The sequence below is a fragment of the Anomaloglossus baeobatrachus genome, chromosome 8 (assembly GCF_048569485.1).
Source record: "Anomaloglossus baeobatrachus isolate aAnoBae1 chromosome 8, aAnoBae1.hap1, whole genome shotgun sequence".
Classification (NCBI taxonomy): Eukaryota; Metazoa; Chordata; class Amphibia; order Anura; family Aromobatidae; genus Anomaloglossus; species Anomaloglossus baeobatrachus.
The window spans coordinates 234,249,132-234,267,003 of record NC_134360.1 but is presented as its reverse complement, the minus strand read 5'-3'; the positions used below and the strand labels follow the sequence as shown (position 1 = coordinate 234,267,003).

General features: G+C 52.2%; 1 protein-coding gene across 14 annotated transcripts in view; it reads right to left on the bottom strand.

The window, feature by feature from the left end:
- The window catches only part of DOCK7 (dedicator of cytokinesis 7), a 177,487-nt gene extending 168,094 nt beyond the window's left edge, over positions 1-9,393 (bottom strand). For 7 of the 14 annotated variants that reach the window (XM_075320362.1, XM_075320363.1, XM_075320365.1 and 4 more), the window contains exon 1: positions 9,244-9,393. In XM_075320362.1, the coding sequence (XP_075176477.1) occupies positions 9,244-9,281 (38 nt within the window). In that variant the 5' untranslated portion in view covers positions 9,282-9,393. The remainder of the gene's footprint in view (positions 1-9,243) is intronic. The other 7 variants (XM_075320367.1, XM_075320368.1, XM_075320374.1 and 4 more) reach the window with 1 other exon arrangement.
- Positions 9,394-17,872: the final 8,479 nt, after the last annotated feature.

Genomic DNA, 17,872 nt, shown 5'->3' with positions numbered 1-17,872 from the left:
AAATAAAGAACATGTTTACAAGTTATAGGATATGCAACATAGGATATAGAGTAGAATAACTCAAATCTTGGAGGTAATAAGTAATACAACACTTTTCTACTTTCATAATAAGTCCTTTGATTACACACTTCAGGTCAGACCATCATCACCCATGTAATAGCTTTGCTTTGGAGATGATGCCCACTGGGTGACCAACAATCCGACCCTCATGCAAAAACGTATGCAGCCTGGTTTAGAAAGGCGAGGCAACGTAGATGCACAAAGCCCCTGAGATGGCAATCCTGTCTAACAATGTAAACAAAACATAAAATGTACAAAGAGGAAAGAAAGATGAGAAAAGAAGAAATGTAGGGGGAGAGGGAAAAGAAGGACGAAAACGATGTCTCGTCTGGGTCGTGTGCAGCCCCCGGCACACTTGTTTTGTGGAATGGACAATCACAGAGGTCTCACGCCCCCAACTGAAGCTTGAAGCCATAGTACCAGGTCTGGTGTCTCTCTGTACATAATCCACGGCGCCCACAGCCTGGATACTCGCTCCTCCGAGTCTGACCAGCTCCTCCATCCTATAGATCTGGTTAATCTCGGCCACCAGTTCAGCCTCCAGTACCTTGGGATTAATCTCCTTGCCCACGTCAAAAAATGCCTTAACAGGCTTCTCTTGAAGTGTCCTGCTGCTTCTGATACAGATTCTGACTACTGAATTTCCTCCTCTTTTCTCTTAGAGATAGCAGAAGGGTGGGGAAAAAGTTCCAGGGTGAGATAAAACACTCACTAGAAAGCAGTAGATACGTCCCTCCACAGATTTGAATATTGATCTGATCCCTCAGTGAGCTGGCTAAGATTACGGTAATTTGATCTGCTTTCCAGAGTGTATGGTGAATTCAGGAGGCAGGCAAGAGAGGGAGAAGTGGCTCATAAGTGGAGAAAGAGGCGTTTTTCTCTGCTATGAGATTTATGCACGGTTTGTTGAAGCAGTGAGCAGCGCAGACTTTCCTGTAACATGTGTAGAAGTTTCCTATGTGAAAAGAAACCATGGAGGAGGATTACACGCAGTCCTATGCGAGACAACAGACGGCTCTACTGCATCTGCGGATGTTCATAGTGGATAACTGGCACAGAGTTCAGCCTCAGTAAACAGGAAATATATATATATACTTGGAATTAAAAAAAACTCCCCATATTCTGACTCATCGCTTACAAAAAGAAGCAAGAAGTAATGGGGAAGAAGACGGTGACGGGCGGAGGGTAATCACCGGGACACCCCAGCCTTGTGCTCTGAAATAAGGGAAACGAGACCAGTGACCTCCACTTATTGTTATGGGGACAATGTGCCCCAGGCTGGTAAGGCATGCTGGCAGTTGTAGTCCTTGCCTGGCTTGAGAGAGACTGTAAACTACTAACTTACAGTCTCTTGTACATTTATTCTTTAAAATATACAAAAAGTGCATTGAAGTTAAAGGAAGATTCCAGGAAAAGCCAACACGGCGTATATTAAAGGGGCGCTACCAATTCAGACATTTATCCCCAGGATCAATGGTGAACGGGAGCAGCGAACCAGCGCCGCAACTTTCCATCCGATCCGGCAGCCGCATGTTGGATGACCGCACAGGGAAAGTCCTAGAAGTGGCCCCATCTATCAGACAATTAGGGCTTATCCTGGGCATATTGGTAGGAATGCCCCTTTAATTTTCGCAGGAGAGCTCCTAAAATAACAGCAAAACTTTAAGGGGTTTTAGGAAGTGATCGCAAGGGGCGAATGGGTCATTACGTCAGCTGGGGTCCGGCTGAAGCCCCCGTCACTGCCATCCCTGTACTCCTATGATATATAACCTGTGGCTGAGCTTCACACAAAATGTTACATTTCACTATACACTTCAAAACTAAACAGTGAAAAAAAGAAATAAAATCTTATTTTGGAATTTTTTGCATAAGCAAAAAAAAAACAAAAAAAACAACTTTTTTTTATATCGCTGCGTACACTACAAAAAATCTCAACATCTGAATTGCTGTTTTTCGGTTGCTGCCAGTTGCAGAAAAAAATGTTTGCAGCCCCAAAAATGGTATCAATTGAAACTATGATACGGAGCGCAAGAAATGAGCTGTCACCCCGTGCTGCGGAGAGAAAATGTGAAAAGTTACAGGACTCAGAAAATGGCGACAAATCAAGGTATTGTAATCAGACCAGGCTGGAGAATCATTTCTACACATGATAAATGTAATAACAAAAACAGAAAAATATTGAGTTTTTGGGGGGTTTTATCTCCAGTATTAGGCTGCTTTCACACATCCGGTTTTAGCAGTGCGGCTCAATCCGGCTGTAAAACCTATGTAACGGATGCGGCGCATCCTTTGCATAAGTTTTTTACATGCGGCCGTCCAGTTTTTGCCGCTTGCGGCATGCTGCTAAGCATGCGCAGTGGCGAAAACGGCATGCGGCGGCCGGATGCGTTTTTTGCCGCATCGCGCCGCATCCGGCGTCCATAGGCATGCATTGGAAAATGCGCCGCAGCGGCCGGATGCGGTGCGATGCGTTTTTTTTTTTTGCCGGACTAAAAAACGTGCCAGGCAACGTTCGATCCGGCCGCCACATTGGCTAAAACTGCCGCATCCGGCAAAAACCGGACCAAACGCAAGGCCAAACGGCAGAACCCGGCACTAATGAAAGTCTATGCAAAAAAAAAACGGTTGCGTTTTTTGTGCAAAGTGCCGGATTGTGCCGCACAGCAAAAACCGGATGTGTGAAAGCAGCCTTAACTCATCCTGCAAAGAACAAGCCCTCATACGCCGATGTGAAGGAAAATTGGAGTAACCCCCCCCTCCAAAAAAAAAAACCAAACAAAAACAAACCTAAAATTGTCCGCAGCGGTAAAGGGTTATAGAACCTGTCGGCTGTCACATGATGTCGGTTATTGTGCTCCCTACAATATAACAATTAGTGCACATTTTTGTGCTCGCATTCGGCATTGTGTGTTCCTCTGTTTTTCCTCCTAGAAACGTATAAATAGACGACTGGGTGTTACATGTTGGCGGAGCTGGTGACTCGTCAATCAGCTGCTGTCCAGGCATTGCTGCTGTAGGCGCCCACCGTACCAACAAAAGCAGTAATAACATTTGGTTCTCAATTTAGCTATAGATTTCCAGGAGGAATAACAGAGGAACAACACGAAGCGGAGTTCTAAAGATGTTTTCCCTATATTTGTTATTACGAATTAAGTATTTACTACAAAGCACGTCAGAAGAAGGGGTCATCACGGGTCGTCCACAGGCCCCAACGACCGACCGGGCTGGCCGCAGCGCCCACCGACCGGGCTGGCCACAGCGCCCACCGACCGGGCTGGCCACAGCGCCCACCGACCGGGCTGGCCACAGCGCCCACCGACCGGGCTGGCCACAGCGCCCACCGACCGGGCTGGCCGCAGCGCCCACCGACCGAAGGGGTCATCACGGGTCGTCCACAGGCCCCACCGACCGACCGGCTGGCCGCAGCGCCCACCGACCGACCGGCTGGCCGCAGCGCCCACCGACCGACCGGCTGGCCGCAGCGCCCACCGACCGACCGGCTGGCCGCAGCGCCCACCGACCGAAGGGGTCATCACGGGTCGTCCACAGGCCCCACCGACCGACCGGCTGGCCGCAGCGCCCACCGACCGACCGGCTGGCCGCAGCGCCCACCGACCGACCGGCTGGCCGCAGCGCCCACTGACCGACCGGCTGGCCGCAGCGCCCACCGACCTACCGGATGGCCGCAGCGCCCACCGACCGGCTGGCCGCAGCGCCCACCGACCGGCTGGCCGCAGCGCCCACCGACCGAAGGGGTCATCACGGGTCGTCCACAGGCCCCACCGACCGACCGACTGGCCGCACAGCCCACCGAACGACTGGCCGCACAGCCCACCGAACGACTGGCCGCACAGCCCACCGAACGACTGGCCGCACAGCCCACCGAACGACTGGCCGCACAGCCCACCGAACGACCGGCCGCACAGCCCACCGAACGACCGGCCGCACAGCCCACCGAACGACTGGCCGCACAGCCCACCGAACCAATTGATTGTCCAGAGCTTGCAGTGACAACATTCTAACTCGGAAGTGATCGCTACTAGGATGCAGCGTCATCAGTGATTGGCTCCATATCCCCACGTGTGGTGGAGCTTTGGGAAGTGGCACAAAAAAAGAAACAAATTATGGTTTTATCAGTTCCAAGATCCTCCTCTTAAAGATTTACACAAGGGTTTGTTCACTGTTCAAGATGAAAAAAAAAATAATGCAGAAAACAAATAAATATCAATCACACTAATGCAAAATTAAGAGTATTTTCCAGGGAAAACCAAAGAGTGGGAGCCGCTACAAGTCGCCATGAGACCCTCGCCGATCTGTGTCCTATAGGTGCAGGGTCCTGATAAAATGAATGGGCGCTGATCTGAAATGGGACTGAAGCTTTTTTTGAGAAATTCTCGGCTAAAATCCACATCAGAAATCCCAGTGTGAACGCGGCCTCAGGGATGGGATCGGATAAGAAGGAACTTTGAAATAACGATTTGTTACAATGTATTGAAAATAAAACTGGAAGAAAGTATCAACAAGATTCTATGGAGTCAACAACCAGAGTAATAACAATAATTATAATGCTGCCGACTCTGCGAAGCCCCGTAATGACGATGAGACCAAAAACAAAAAAATATTTAGGGCAGAAACAGCAAATGTCCTCACGCCCCAGTGACCGATCACTTCCGCCCCATCAACACTTATTAGCAAATTACTACAAGAACAATGGAAGTGGCGGCTTTACAAGATCCATTGTTCTCCCCACATCGCTGGACCCAAAGGTTTTGGGAGGCCCCAGGGGTCTGAGGTCACAAAGATGGGGGCCCCCACTGGCACAAAGTTGGGGGGGGGCGTGGGTACAAAGTTGGAGGGGCCGCAGGCACAGAGACCCCCCCCCCCAACCCACCACATCTACTGAGTGATCCCTTATACAGGTATCAGACCAGTCCAACATCTACCAACTGTGGAACAAGCCCAAAATAACCAGACACCGCGCTCCAGACCCAACAGAGAGCGGAAAATAAAGAGGATCACTAAAACCACCTGAGAATTCACCTCTAAACTACAGAAATTTCCTCCATCCAACAGCTCAGCCTGTGACTAATGTGCGAGGAATGACGGCTGGAAGAAATCACCTGATAATATTCAGCCCAGAGGAAACCGCAATGTGCAGTCATCTGCTGATACAGGACCGCGAGACCCGTTATCTGCAAATAAAGAGCTACATCCTGCATTATACTCCGGAGCTGCACTCACTATTCTGCTGGTGCAGTCACTGTGTACACACATTACATTACTTATCCTGTACTGATCCTGAGTTACATCCTGTATTATACTCCAGAGCTGCACTCACTATTCTGCTGGTGCAGTCACTGTGTACATTACATTACTGATCCCAAGTTACATCTTGTATTATACTCCAGAGCTGCACTCACTATTCTGCTGGTGCAGTCACTGTGTACATACATTACATTACTTATCCTGTACTGATCCTGAGTTACATCCTGTATTATACTCCAGAGCTGCACTCACTATTCTGCTGGTGCAGTCACTCTGTACATACATTACATTACTGATCCTGTACTGATCCTGAGTTACATCTTGTATTATACTCCAGAGCTGCACTCACTATTCTGCTGGTGCAGTCACTCTGTACATACATTACATTACTGATCCTGTACTGATCCCGAGTTAGGCTGTGTCCACGAGAGAATGTTGCTGCGGATTTTTCTGCATCAAAATCTGCAGCTTTCCCGCAAAATCCGCACCTTTTCAAAGGTGCGGATTTACCGCGGATTTTTTTTTTTCCCAATTCTGAAGCCAAAATCCGCAACAATAATTGACATGTTGCAGATTTTTCCGGATCAAAATCCGCACCAAATCCGCCGCGGAAAAATCCGCAGCATGGGCATAGCATTTCCAAAAAGCCATAGAAATGGCTGGGAAGTGCCGCTGCTGCAGATTTTCGGAAAATCCGCGGCTTTTCCGCGAGAAATCCGCAGCAAAATCCGCGCATTTTCCGCAGCGTGGGCACATAGCCTTACATCCTGTATTATACTCCAGAGCTGCACTCACTATTCTGCTGGTGCAGTCACTGTGTACATACATTACATTACTGATCCTGAGTTACATCCTGTATTATACTCCAGAGCTGCACTCACTATTCTGCTGGTGCAGTCACTGTGTACATATATTACTTATCCTGTACTGATCCTGAGTTACCTCCTGTATTATACTCCAGAGCTGCACTCACTATTCTGCTGATGCAGTCACTGTGTACATACATTACATTACTGATCCTGAGTTACATCCTGTATTATACCCTCAGAGCTGCACTCACTATTCTGCTGGTGCAGTCACTGTGTACATACATTACATTACTGATCCTGTACTGATCCTGAGTTGTTATCTCCTGTATTATACTCCAGAGCTGCACTCACTATTCTGCTGGTGCAGTCACTGTGTACATACATTACATTACTTATCCTGTACTAATCCTGTGTTACCTCCTGTATTATACTCCAGAGCTGCACTCACTATTCTGCTGGTGCAGTCACTGTGTACATACATTACATTACTTATCCTGTACTAATCCTGTGTTACCTCCTGTATTATACCCCAGAGCTGCACTCACTATTCTGCTGGTGGAGTCACTGTGTACATACATTACATTACTGATCCTGTACTGATCCTGAGTTACCTCCTGTATTATACTCCAGAGCTGCACTCACTATTCTGCTGGTGCAGTCACTGTGTATACATACATTACATTACTTAACCTGTACTGATCCTGAGTTACCTTCTGTATTATACTCTAGAGCTGCACTCACTATTCTGCTGGTGCAGTCACTGTGTACATACATTACATTACTTATCCTGTACTAATCCTGTGTTACCTCCTGTATTATACTCCAGAGCTGCACTCACTATTCTGCTGGTGCAGTCACTGTGTACATACATTACATTACTGATCCTGTACTGATCCTGAGTTACATCCTGTATTATACCCCAGAGCTGCACTCACTATTCTGCTGGTGCAGTCACTGTGTACATACATTACATTACTGATCCTGTACTGATCCTGAGTTACCTCCTGTATTATACTCCAGAGCTGCACTCACTATTCTGCTGGTGCAGTCACTGTGTATACATACATTACATTACTTAACCTGTACTGATCCTGAGTTACCTTCTGTATTATACTCTAGAGCTGCACTCACTATTCTGCTGGTGCAGTCACTGTGTGTACATACATTACATTACTTATCCTGTACTGATCCTGAGTTACATCCTGTATTATACTCCAGAGCTGCACTCACTATTCTGCTGGTGCAGTCACTGTGTACATACATTACATTACTTAACCTGTACTGATCCTGAGTTACCTTCTGTATTATACTCTAGAGCTGCACTCACTATTCTGCTGGAGGTGAATGTCACATGCAGACCATGTATGATTGGGGGCTGCTACCAGAGATGACCACTGGAAAGGCGGGTTTCTGGGACCTTTTGGGTCCTGATGTTGGGGAATATTATAGAGGGTAATTATTGGGGGACAATTATTAAAGGGTCAGTGTGGAGGGTATACTCAGGCATGGGGCTGTATTGGGGTGTGCGGGGCAGTATTGGATGCGCTCAGTTATAGGGTCATGGGTCTGTATGTATGCATGGGCTGTATTGGGGGATGCAGGTCTGTATTGGGGACACGGGTGGGGTGCAGGGCTGTATTGGGGGGAGCTGAGTTATAGGGTCGCGGGGCTGTATTGGAGGGACAGTTATGGGGTCACAGGGGTGTATTGGGGGCATGGGGCTGTATTGGATGGTGCAGTATTGGGGGCTCTGACTTATTATAGGGTCACTGGTCTGTATTTGTGGGCGTGGGGCTGTATTGGGGGGACAGTTATAGGGTCACAGGTCTGTATTAGGGGGCGCAGGGCTGTATTGGGGGGACGAGTGAGGCGCGGGGCTGTATTGGGGGGACAAGTGAGGCGCGGGGCTGTATTGGGGGGACAAGTGAGGCGCGGGGCTGTATTGGGGGGGATGAGTGGGGGCGTGAGGCTGTATTGGGGGGATGAGTGGGGAGCAAAGCTGCATTGGGGGGACAAGTGGGGCGCAGGGCTGTATTGGGGGGGACGAGTGGGGAGCGGGGCTGTATTGGGGGGACAGTTCTAGGATCACAGGTCTGTATTAGGGGGGGGCGAGTAGGGCACGGGGCTGTATTGGGGGACAGTTATAGGGTCACAGGTCTGTATTAGGGGGCGCAGGGATGTATTGGGGGGACATGTGGGGCACGGGGCTGTATTGGGGGGTACGAGTGGGGCGTGACGCTGTATTGGGGGGGGAGACGAGTGATGCGTAAGGCTGTATTGGGGGGATGAGTGGGGCGCGGGGCTGTATTGGGGGGACGAGTGGGGCGCGGGGCTGTATTGAGGGGACGAGTGGGGCGCGGGGCTGTATTGGGGGGACGAGTGGGGCGCGGGGCTGTATTGGGGGGACGAGTGGGGCGTGAAGCTGTATTGGGGGGACGAGTGGGGCGCGGGGCTGTATTGAGGGGAACGAGTGGGGTGTGAAGCTCTATTGGGGGGACGAGTGGGGCGTGAAGCTGTATTGGGGGGACGAGTAGGGCGCGGGGCTGTATTGAGGGGACGAGTGGGGCGCGGGGCTGTATTGGGGGGACGAGTGGGGCGTGAGGCTGTATTGGGGGGACGAGTTTGGCCTGAGGCTGTATTGGGGGGGACGAGTGGGGCGTGAGGCTGTATTGGGGGGGACGAGTGGGGCGCGGGGCTGTATTGAGGGGACGAGTGGGGCGCGGGGCTGTATTGGGGGGACGAGTGGGGCATGAGGCTGTATTGGGGGGACGAGTGGGGCGTGAGGCTGTATTGGGGGGGACGAGTGGGGCGTGAGGCTGTATTGGGGGGACGAATGGGGCGCGGGGCTGTATTGGGGATCATGAGGTTATTATAGGGGAGATGGAGGGGCAGATATAGGAGATGTTTGGGGGGAGGGTTGCAGGGTCACCATTGGGGGTGATGATATTTGGGTCTGGGGTCCCGCCGTCCCCGCTCCTCCCCGCACAGAATGCCCCGGGCCCGGCTGTCAGTAGTGCGGAGGGCTCGGCCGGGCCTGTCCTCCGGGATCACATCCTGGGACGCCCCCCTCCTCCGGTCCGGCCGGTTATATGACGCACGGCCCCGGTACCTGCTGATCTTCTGGGCGAAGGCTCTGCGCTCCGCCATATCCGCCGCAGCCGAGCACTCCGGCCGGGGGAAAATCGGGAGCGCCGGGAAGGGGAGTGCGCACTGCTGCGGGGGAATACGGCGGCGGCTGCCGGCTACCGTATTGACCGGTAGAGAAGCGCACTCCGCATAGTGGACAGAGGGGGAAAAGTTGTATCATCCAGATCAGGGGAGAGGGGATCTTGAGAACAGCTGTACCATCCTGATCAGGGGAGAGGGGATCCTGAGAACAGCTGTACCATCCTGATCAGGGGAGAGGCGATCCTGAGAACAGCTGTACCATCCAGATCAGGGGAGAGGGGATCCTGAGAACAGATGTACCATCCTGACCAGGGGAGAGGGGGAGCCTGAGAACAGATGTACCATCCTGACCAGGGGAGAGGGGATCCTGAGAACAGATGTACCATCCTGATCAGGGGAGAGGGGGAGCCTGAGAACAGCTGTACCATCCTGATCAGGGGAGAGGGGGAGCCTGAGAACAGCTGTACCATCCTGATCAGGGGAGAGGGGGAGCCTGAGAACAGATGTACCATCCTGATCAGGGGAGAGGGGGAGCCTGAGAACAGATGTACCATCCTGATCAGGGGAGAGGGGGAGCCTGAGAACAGATGTACCATCCTGATCAGGGGAGAGGGGGAGCCTGAGAACAGATGTACCATCCTGATCAGGGGAGAGGGGGAGCCTGAGAACAGCTGTACCATCCTGATCAGGGGAGAGGGGGAGCCTGAGAAGAGCTGTACCATCCTGATCAGGGGAGAGGGGGAGCCTGAGAACAGATGTACCATCCTGATCAGGGGAGAGGGGGAGCCTGAGAACAGATGTACCATCCTGATCAGGGGAGAGGCGATCCTGAGAACAGCTGTACCATCCTGATCAGGGGAGAGGGGATCCTGAGAACAGCTGTACCATCCTGATCAGGGGAGAGGCGATCCTGAGAACAGCTGTACCATCCAGATCAGGGGAGAGGGGATCCTGAGAACAGCTGTACCATCCTGATCAGGGGAGAGGGGATCCTGAGAACAGCTGTACCATCCTGATCAGGGGAGAGGCGATCCTGAGAACAGCTGTACCATCCAGATCAGGGGAGAGGGGATCCTGAGAACAGCTGTACCATCCTGATCAGGGGAGAGGGGATCCTGAGAACAGCTGTACCATCCTGATTAGGGGAGAGTGGGAGCCTGAGAACAACTGTACCATCCTGATTAGGGGAGAGGGGGAGCCTGAGAACAGATGTACCATCCTGACCAGGGGAGAGGGGATCCTGAGAACAGATGTACCATCCTGATCAGGGGAGAGGGGGAGCCGGAGAACAGCTGTACCATCCTGATCAGGGGAGAGGGGGAGCCTGAGAACAGCTGTACCATCCTGATCAGGGGAGAGGGGGAGCCTGAGAACAGATGTACCATCCTGATCAGGGGAGAGGGGATCCTGAGAACAGCTGTACCATCCTGATTAGGGGAGAGTGGGAGCCTGAGAACAGATGTACCATCCTGATCAGGGGAGAGTGGGAGCCTGAGAACAGATGTACCATCCTGATCAGGGGAGAGGGGATCCTGAGAACAGTTGTACCATCCTGATCAGGGGAGAGGGGATCCTGAGAACAGCTGTACCATCCTGATCAGGGGAGAGGGTGAGCCTGAGAACAGATGTACCATCCTGATCAGGGGAGATGGGGATCCTGAGTAGAGTACAGAGAGGAACATTCTGATCAGGGGAGAGGGGGTCCTGAGTACAGAGGGGAACATTCTGATCAGGGGAGATGGGGATCCTGAGTACAGAGAGGAACATTCTAATCAGGGGAGAGGGGGATCCTGAGAACAGCTGTACCATCCTGATCAGGGGAGAGGGGGATCCGGAGAACAGCTGTACCATCCTGATCAGGGGAGAGGGGGAGCCTGAGAACAGATGTACCATCCTGATCAGGGGAGAGGGGGGATCCTAAGAACAGCTGTACTATTCTGATAAGGGGAGAGGGGATCCAGAGAACAAAGTGTTCCATTCTGATCAGGGGAGAGGGGGATCCTAATTACAGAGTGGACCATCCTGATCAGGGTAGAGGAAGATCCTAGTTACAGAGTGAACCATCCTGATCAGGAGAGATCCCTCTCTCCCTTGATCAGGATGGTACATCTGCTCTCTGAATTCCCCTCTCCCCTGATCAGGATGGTACACTCTGTTCTCTGGATCCCCCATTTACCTGATCAGGATGGTACAGCTGTACTCAGGACCCCCTTCTCCCTTGATGAGGATGGTACACTCTGTATTCAGGATCCCCTCTCCCCTGATGAGGATGGTACACTCTGTATTCAGGATCCCCTCTCCCCTGATGAGGATGGTACACTCTGTATTCAGGATCCCCTCTCCCCTGATGAGGATGGTACAGCTGTATTCAGGATCCCCTCTCCCTTGATGAGGATGGTACATTCTGTATTCAGGACCCCCTCTCCCCTGATGAGGATGGTACACTCTGTACTCAGGACCCCCCTCTCCCCTGATGAGGATGGTACACTCTGTACTCAGGACCCCCCTCTCCCCTGATGAGGATGGTACACTCTGTACTCAGGACCCCCCTCTCCCCTGATGAGGATGGTACACTCTGTACTCAGGACCCCCCTCTCCCCTGATGAGGATGGTACACTCTGTACTCAGGATCCCCTCTCCCCTGATGAGGATGGTACACTCTGTACTCAGGATCCCCTCTCCCCTGATGAGGATGGTACACTCTGTACTCAGGATCCCCTCTCCCCTGATGAGGATGGTACACTCTGTATTCAGAATCCCCCTCTCCCCTGATCAGGATGGTACACTCTGTTCTCTGGATCCCCTTTTACCTGATCAGGATGGTACAGCTGTACTCAGGACCCCCCCCCTCCCTTGATGAGGATGGTACACTCTGTACTCCCCATCCTGATCAGGGGAGAGGGGGATCTGCTGTCAGATTCTCCCCCTCATTCATCATTACCAGTGTTCCCATGTATACGTTTATAGCACACACTGTAATAATAATGTACAATAATATAATAACCGCACACAATGTAGCAATAATACAATACTTACATATAACAGCACAGAGAGGATCCGGCCTTCCTTACCTGTGATATGTAGCTCTATGTGTGATTTAAGGCTTTGGCTTTATTCTGTTAACTTTCTTAAAGGAATTTTCCACTGCTCAGATCCCATCTTCTTCATCCCTACATTTCCCCCATGTAAATAAATAACAGCCTGCCCTCCCCTCTGGTGTGGGCGCCCGGTCTCTCGGGGGTCATCTGTTTTGTCCGCAGAAGGTTAGAGCGATTAGGAGACCGGGCGCCAATATGACAACAGTGGAGGGGAATACGGGCCGCTATTATTTTACACAGGGACATGTCGTGATGGAGAAGGTGGGATCCGAGCCCTGCATAGCACCTGTAATGTCCTTATGGAGCCTTCGCTGCTACCACTAGGGGGAGCTGCAGACGACGGCGCATGGCATAATCCTATGTATGGAAATAGTCTATGTAAAATGTATCATTAAACGTAAACAAAGTTACAAGAAGGAAGATACAAGGAGGATGATACAAGGAGGAAGATACAAGGAGGAAGATACAAGGAGGAAGATACAAGGAGGATGATACAAGGAGGAAGATACAAGGAGGAAGATACAAGGAGGAAGATACAAGGAGGAAGATACAAGGAGGAAGATACAAGGAGGAAGATACAAGGAGGATGATACAAGGAGGAAGATACAAGGAGGAAGATACAAGGAGGAAGATACAAGGAGGAAGATACAAGGAGGAAGATACAAGGAGGAAGATACAAGGAGGAAGATACAAGGAGGATGATACAAGGGGGAAGATACAAGGAATAAGATACAAGGAGGAAGATACAAGGAGGAAGATACAAGGAGGAAGATACAAGGAGGAGGATACAAGGAGGAAGATACAAGGAGGAAGATACAAGGAGGATGATACAAGGAGGATGATACAAGGAGGAAGATACAAGGAGGATGATACAAGGAGGAAGATACAAGGAGGAAGATACAAGGAGGAAGATACAAGGAGGAAGATACAAGGAGGATGATACAAGGAGGATGATACAAGGAGGAAGATACAAGGAGGAAGATACAAGGAGGAAGATACAAGGAGGAAGATACAAGGAGGAAGATACAAGGAGGAAGATACAAGGAGGAAGATACAAGGAGGAAGATACAAGGAGGAAGATATAAGGAGGAAGATATAAGGAGGAAGATACAAGGAGGAAGATACAAGGAGGAAGATACAAGGAGGAAGATACAAGGAGGAAGATACAAGGAGGAAGATACAAGGAGGAAGATACAAGGAGGAAGATACAAGGAGGAAGATACAAGGAGGAAGATATAAGGAGGAAGATACAAGGAGGAAGATACAAGGAGGAAGATACAAGGAGGAAGATACAAGGAGGAAGATACAAGGAGGAAGATACAAGGAGGAAGATACAAGGAGGAAGATACAAGGAGGAAGATATAAGGAGGAAGATACAAGGAGGAAGATACAAGGAGGAAGATATAAGGAGGAAGATACAAGGAGGAAGATACAAGGAGGAGGATACAAGGAGGAAGATACAAGGAGGAGGATACAAGGAGGAAGATACAAGGAGGAAGATACAAGGAGGATGATACAAGGAGGACGTCCGCTCTGTATTCACCTGTAAGTGTGACGAATCATAATAAACTAAGACTCAAAAACACAATTGTTAACAAACAAAGAAATAATTCAACTTCAAAAACATTAAAATGTTTAATTATAACAACGTCCCCTCCTGGAGCATAAATACTCCACTGCGCCCCCTCCTGGAGAATAAATACTCCACAGCGGCCCCTCCTGGTATATAAATGCCCAGCAGTGCCCTCTCCTAGAGAATAAATCATCCACAGAGCCCCCTCCTGGTGTATAAATGCTCAGCAGCGCCTCCTCCTTGCACATAAAGGCTCCGCAGCGCCCTCTTCTGGTATATAAATGCTCCGCAGCGCCCCATCCTGGTGTATAAACACTCCGCAGCGCCCCCTCCTGGTGTATAAATGCTCAGCAGAGCCCTCTCCTGGTATATAAATGCTCAGCAGCGCCCCCTCCTGGTGTATAAATGCTCAGCAGCGCCCCCCCTGGTGTATAAATGCTCAACAATACCCCCTCCTGGTGTATAAATGCTCAGCAGCGCCTCCTCCTGGTGTATAAATGCTCAGCCGCGCCTTTTCCTAGTGTATAAATGCTCAGCAGCGCCCCCCCCTGGTGTATAAATGCTCAACAATACCCCCTCCTGGTGTATAAATGCTCCGCAGCGCCCCCTCCTGGTGTATAAATGCTCCGCAGCGCCCCCTCCTGGTGTATAAATGCTCAGCAGCGCCCCCTCCTGGTGTATAAATGCTCAGCAGCGCCCCTCCTGGTGTATAAATGCTCAACAGCGACCTCTTCTGTGTATAAACGCTCAGCAGCGCCCCCTCCTAGTGTATAAATGCTCAGCAGCGCCCCCTCCTGGTGTATAAATGTTCCGCAGCGCCCCCTCCTGGTGTATAAACGCTCAGCAGCGCCCTCTCCTGGTGTATAAATGCTCAGCAGCGCCCCCTCCTGGTGTATAAATGCTCAGCAGCGACCTCTTCTGTGTATAAACGCTCAGCAGTGCCCCCTCCTAGTGTATAAATGCTCAGCAGCGCTCCCTCCTGGTGTATAAATGCTCAGCAGCGCCCTCTTCTGTGTATAAACGCTCAGCAGCGCCTCCTCCTGGTGTATAAAGGCTCAGCAGCGCCCCCTCCTGGTGTATAAACGCTCCGCAGTGCCCCCTCCTGGTGTATAAAGGCTCAGCAGTGCCCCCTCCTGGTGTATAAATGCTCAGCAGCGCTCCCTCCTGGTGTATAAATGCTCCGCAGCGCCCCCTCCTGGCGTATAAACGCTCCGCAGCGCCCTCTCCTGGTGTATAAACGCTCCGAAGTGCCCTCTCCTGGTGTATAAACGCTCCGCAGCGCCCCCTCCTAGTGTATAAACGCTCCGCAGTGCCCCCTCCTGGTGTATAAACGCTCCGCAGTGCCCCCTCCTGGTGTATAAACGCTCAGCAGCGCCCCCTCCTGGTGTATAAATGCTCCGCAGTGCCCCCTCCTGGTGTATAAACGCTCCGCAGTGCCCTCTCCTGGTGTATAAACGCTCCGCAGTGCCCCCTCCTGGTGTATAAACGCTCAGCAGCGCCCCCTCCTGGTGTATAAATGCTCCGCAGCGCCCCCTCCTGGTGTATAAACGCTCCGCAGTGCCCCCTCCTGGTGTATAAACGCTCCGCAGTGCCCTCTCCTGGTGTATAAACGCTCCGCAGTGCCCCCTCCTGGTGTATAAACGCTCCGCAGTGCCCCCTCCTGGTGTATAAACGCTCAGCAGCGCCCCCTCGTGGTGTATAAACGCTCAGCAGCGCCCCCTCCTGGTGTATAAACGCTCAGCAGCGCCCCCTCCTGTTGTATAAACGCTCCGCAGTGCCCCCTCCTGGTGTATAAACGCTCCGCAGTGCCCCCTCCTGGTGTATAAACGCTCAGCAGCGCCCCCTCGTGGTGTATAAATGCTCCGCAGCGCCCCCTCCTGGTGTATAAACGCTCCGCAGTGCCCTCTCCTGGTGTATAAACGCTCCGCAGTGCCCCCTCCTGGTGTATAAACGCTCCGCAGTGCCCCCTCCTGGTGTATAAACGCTCAGCAGCGCCCCCTCCTGGTGTATAAATGCTCCGCAGCGCCCCCTCCTGGTGTATAAACGCTCCGCAGTGCCCCCTCCTGGTGTATAAACGCTCCGCAGTGCCCTCTCCTGGTGTATAAACGCTCCGCAGTGCCCCCTCCTGGTGTATAAACGCTCCGCAGTGCCCCCTCCTGGTGTATAAACGCTCAGCAGCGCCCCCTCGTGGTGTATAAACGCTCAGCAGCGCCCCCTCCTGGTGTATAAACGCTCAGCAGCGCCCCCTCCTGTTGTATAAACGCTCCGCAGTGCCCCCTCCTGGTGTATAAACGCTCCGCAGTGCCCCCTCCTGGTGTATAAACGCTCAGCAGCGCCCCCTCGTGGTGTATAAATGCTCCGCAGCGCCCCCTCCTGTTGTCTATATGCTCAGCAGCGCCCCCTCCTGGTGTATAAATGCTCAGCAGCGACCTCTTCTGTGTATAAACGCTCAGCAGTGCCCCCTCCTAGTGTATAAATGCTCAGCAGCGCCCCCTCCTGGTGTATAAATGCTCAGCAGCGCTCCCTCCTGGTGTATAAACGCTCCGCAGTGCCCCCTCCTGGTGTATAAACGCTCAGCAGCGCCCTCTCCTGGTGTATAAACGCTCCGCAGTGCCCCCTCCTGGTGTATAAACGCTCCGCAGTGCCCCCTCCTGGTGTATAAACGCTCAGCAGCGCCCCCTCGTGGTGTATAAACGCTCAGCAGCGCCCCCTCCTGGTGTATAAACGCTCAGCAGCGCCCCCTCCTGTTGTATAAACGCTCCGCAGTGCCCCCTCCTGGTGTATAAACGCTCCGCAGTGCCCCCTCCTGGTGTATAAACGCTCAGCAGCGCCCCCTCGTGGTGTATAAATGCTCAGCAGCGCTCCCTCCTGGTGTATAAACGCTCCGCAGTGCCCCCTCCTGGTGTATAAACGCTCAGCAGCGCCCTCTCCTGGTGTATAAACGCTCCGCAGTGCCCCCTCCTGGTGTATAAACGCTCCGCAGTGCCCCCTCCTGGTGTATAAACGCTCAGCAGCGCCCCCTCGTGGTGTATAAACGCTCAGCAGCGCCCCCTCCTGGTGTATAAACGCTCAGCAGCGCCCCCTCCTGTTGTATAAACGCTCCGCAGTGCCCCCTCCTGGTGTATAAACGCTCCGCAGTGCCCCCTCCTGGTGTATAAATGCTCAGCAGCGACCTCTTCTGTGTATAAACGCTCAGCAGTGCCCCCTCCTAGTGTATAAATGCTCAGCAGCGCCCCCTCCTGGTGTATAAATGCTCAGCAGCGCTCCCTCCTGGTGTATAAACGCTCCGCAGTGCCCCCTCCTGGTGTATAAACGCTCAGCAGCGCCCTCTCCTGGTGTATAAACGCTCCGCAGTGCCCCCTCCTGGTGTATAAACGCTCCGCAGTGCCCCCTCCTGGTGTATAAACGCTCAGCAGCGCCCCCTCGTGGTGTATAAACGCTCAGCAGCGCCCCCTCCTGGTGTATAAACGCTCAGCAGCGCCCCCTCCTGTTGTATAAACGCTCCGCAGTGCCCCCTCCTGGTGTATAAACGCTCCGCAGTGCCCCCTCCTGGTGTATAAATGCTCAGCAGCGACCTCTTCTGTGTATAAACGCTCAGCAGTGCCCCCTCCTAGTGTATAAATGCTCAGCAGCGCCCCCTCCTGGTGTATAAATGCTCAGCAGCGCTCCCTCCTGGTGTATAAACGCTCCGCAGTGCCCCCTCCTGGTGTATAAACGCTCAGCAGCGCCCTCTCCTGGTGTATAAACGCTCCGCAGTGCCCCCTCCTGGTGTATAAACGCTCCGCAGTGCCCCCTCCTGGTGTATAAACGCTCAGCAGCGCCCCCTCGTGGTGTATAAACGCTCAGCAGCGCCCCCTCCTGGTGTATAAACGCTCAGCAGCGCCCCCTCCTGTTGTATA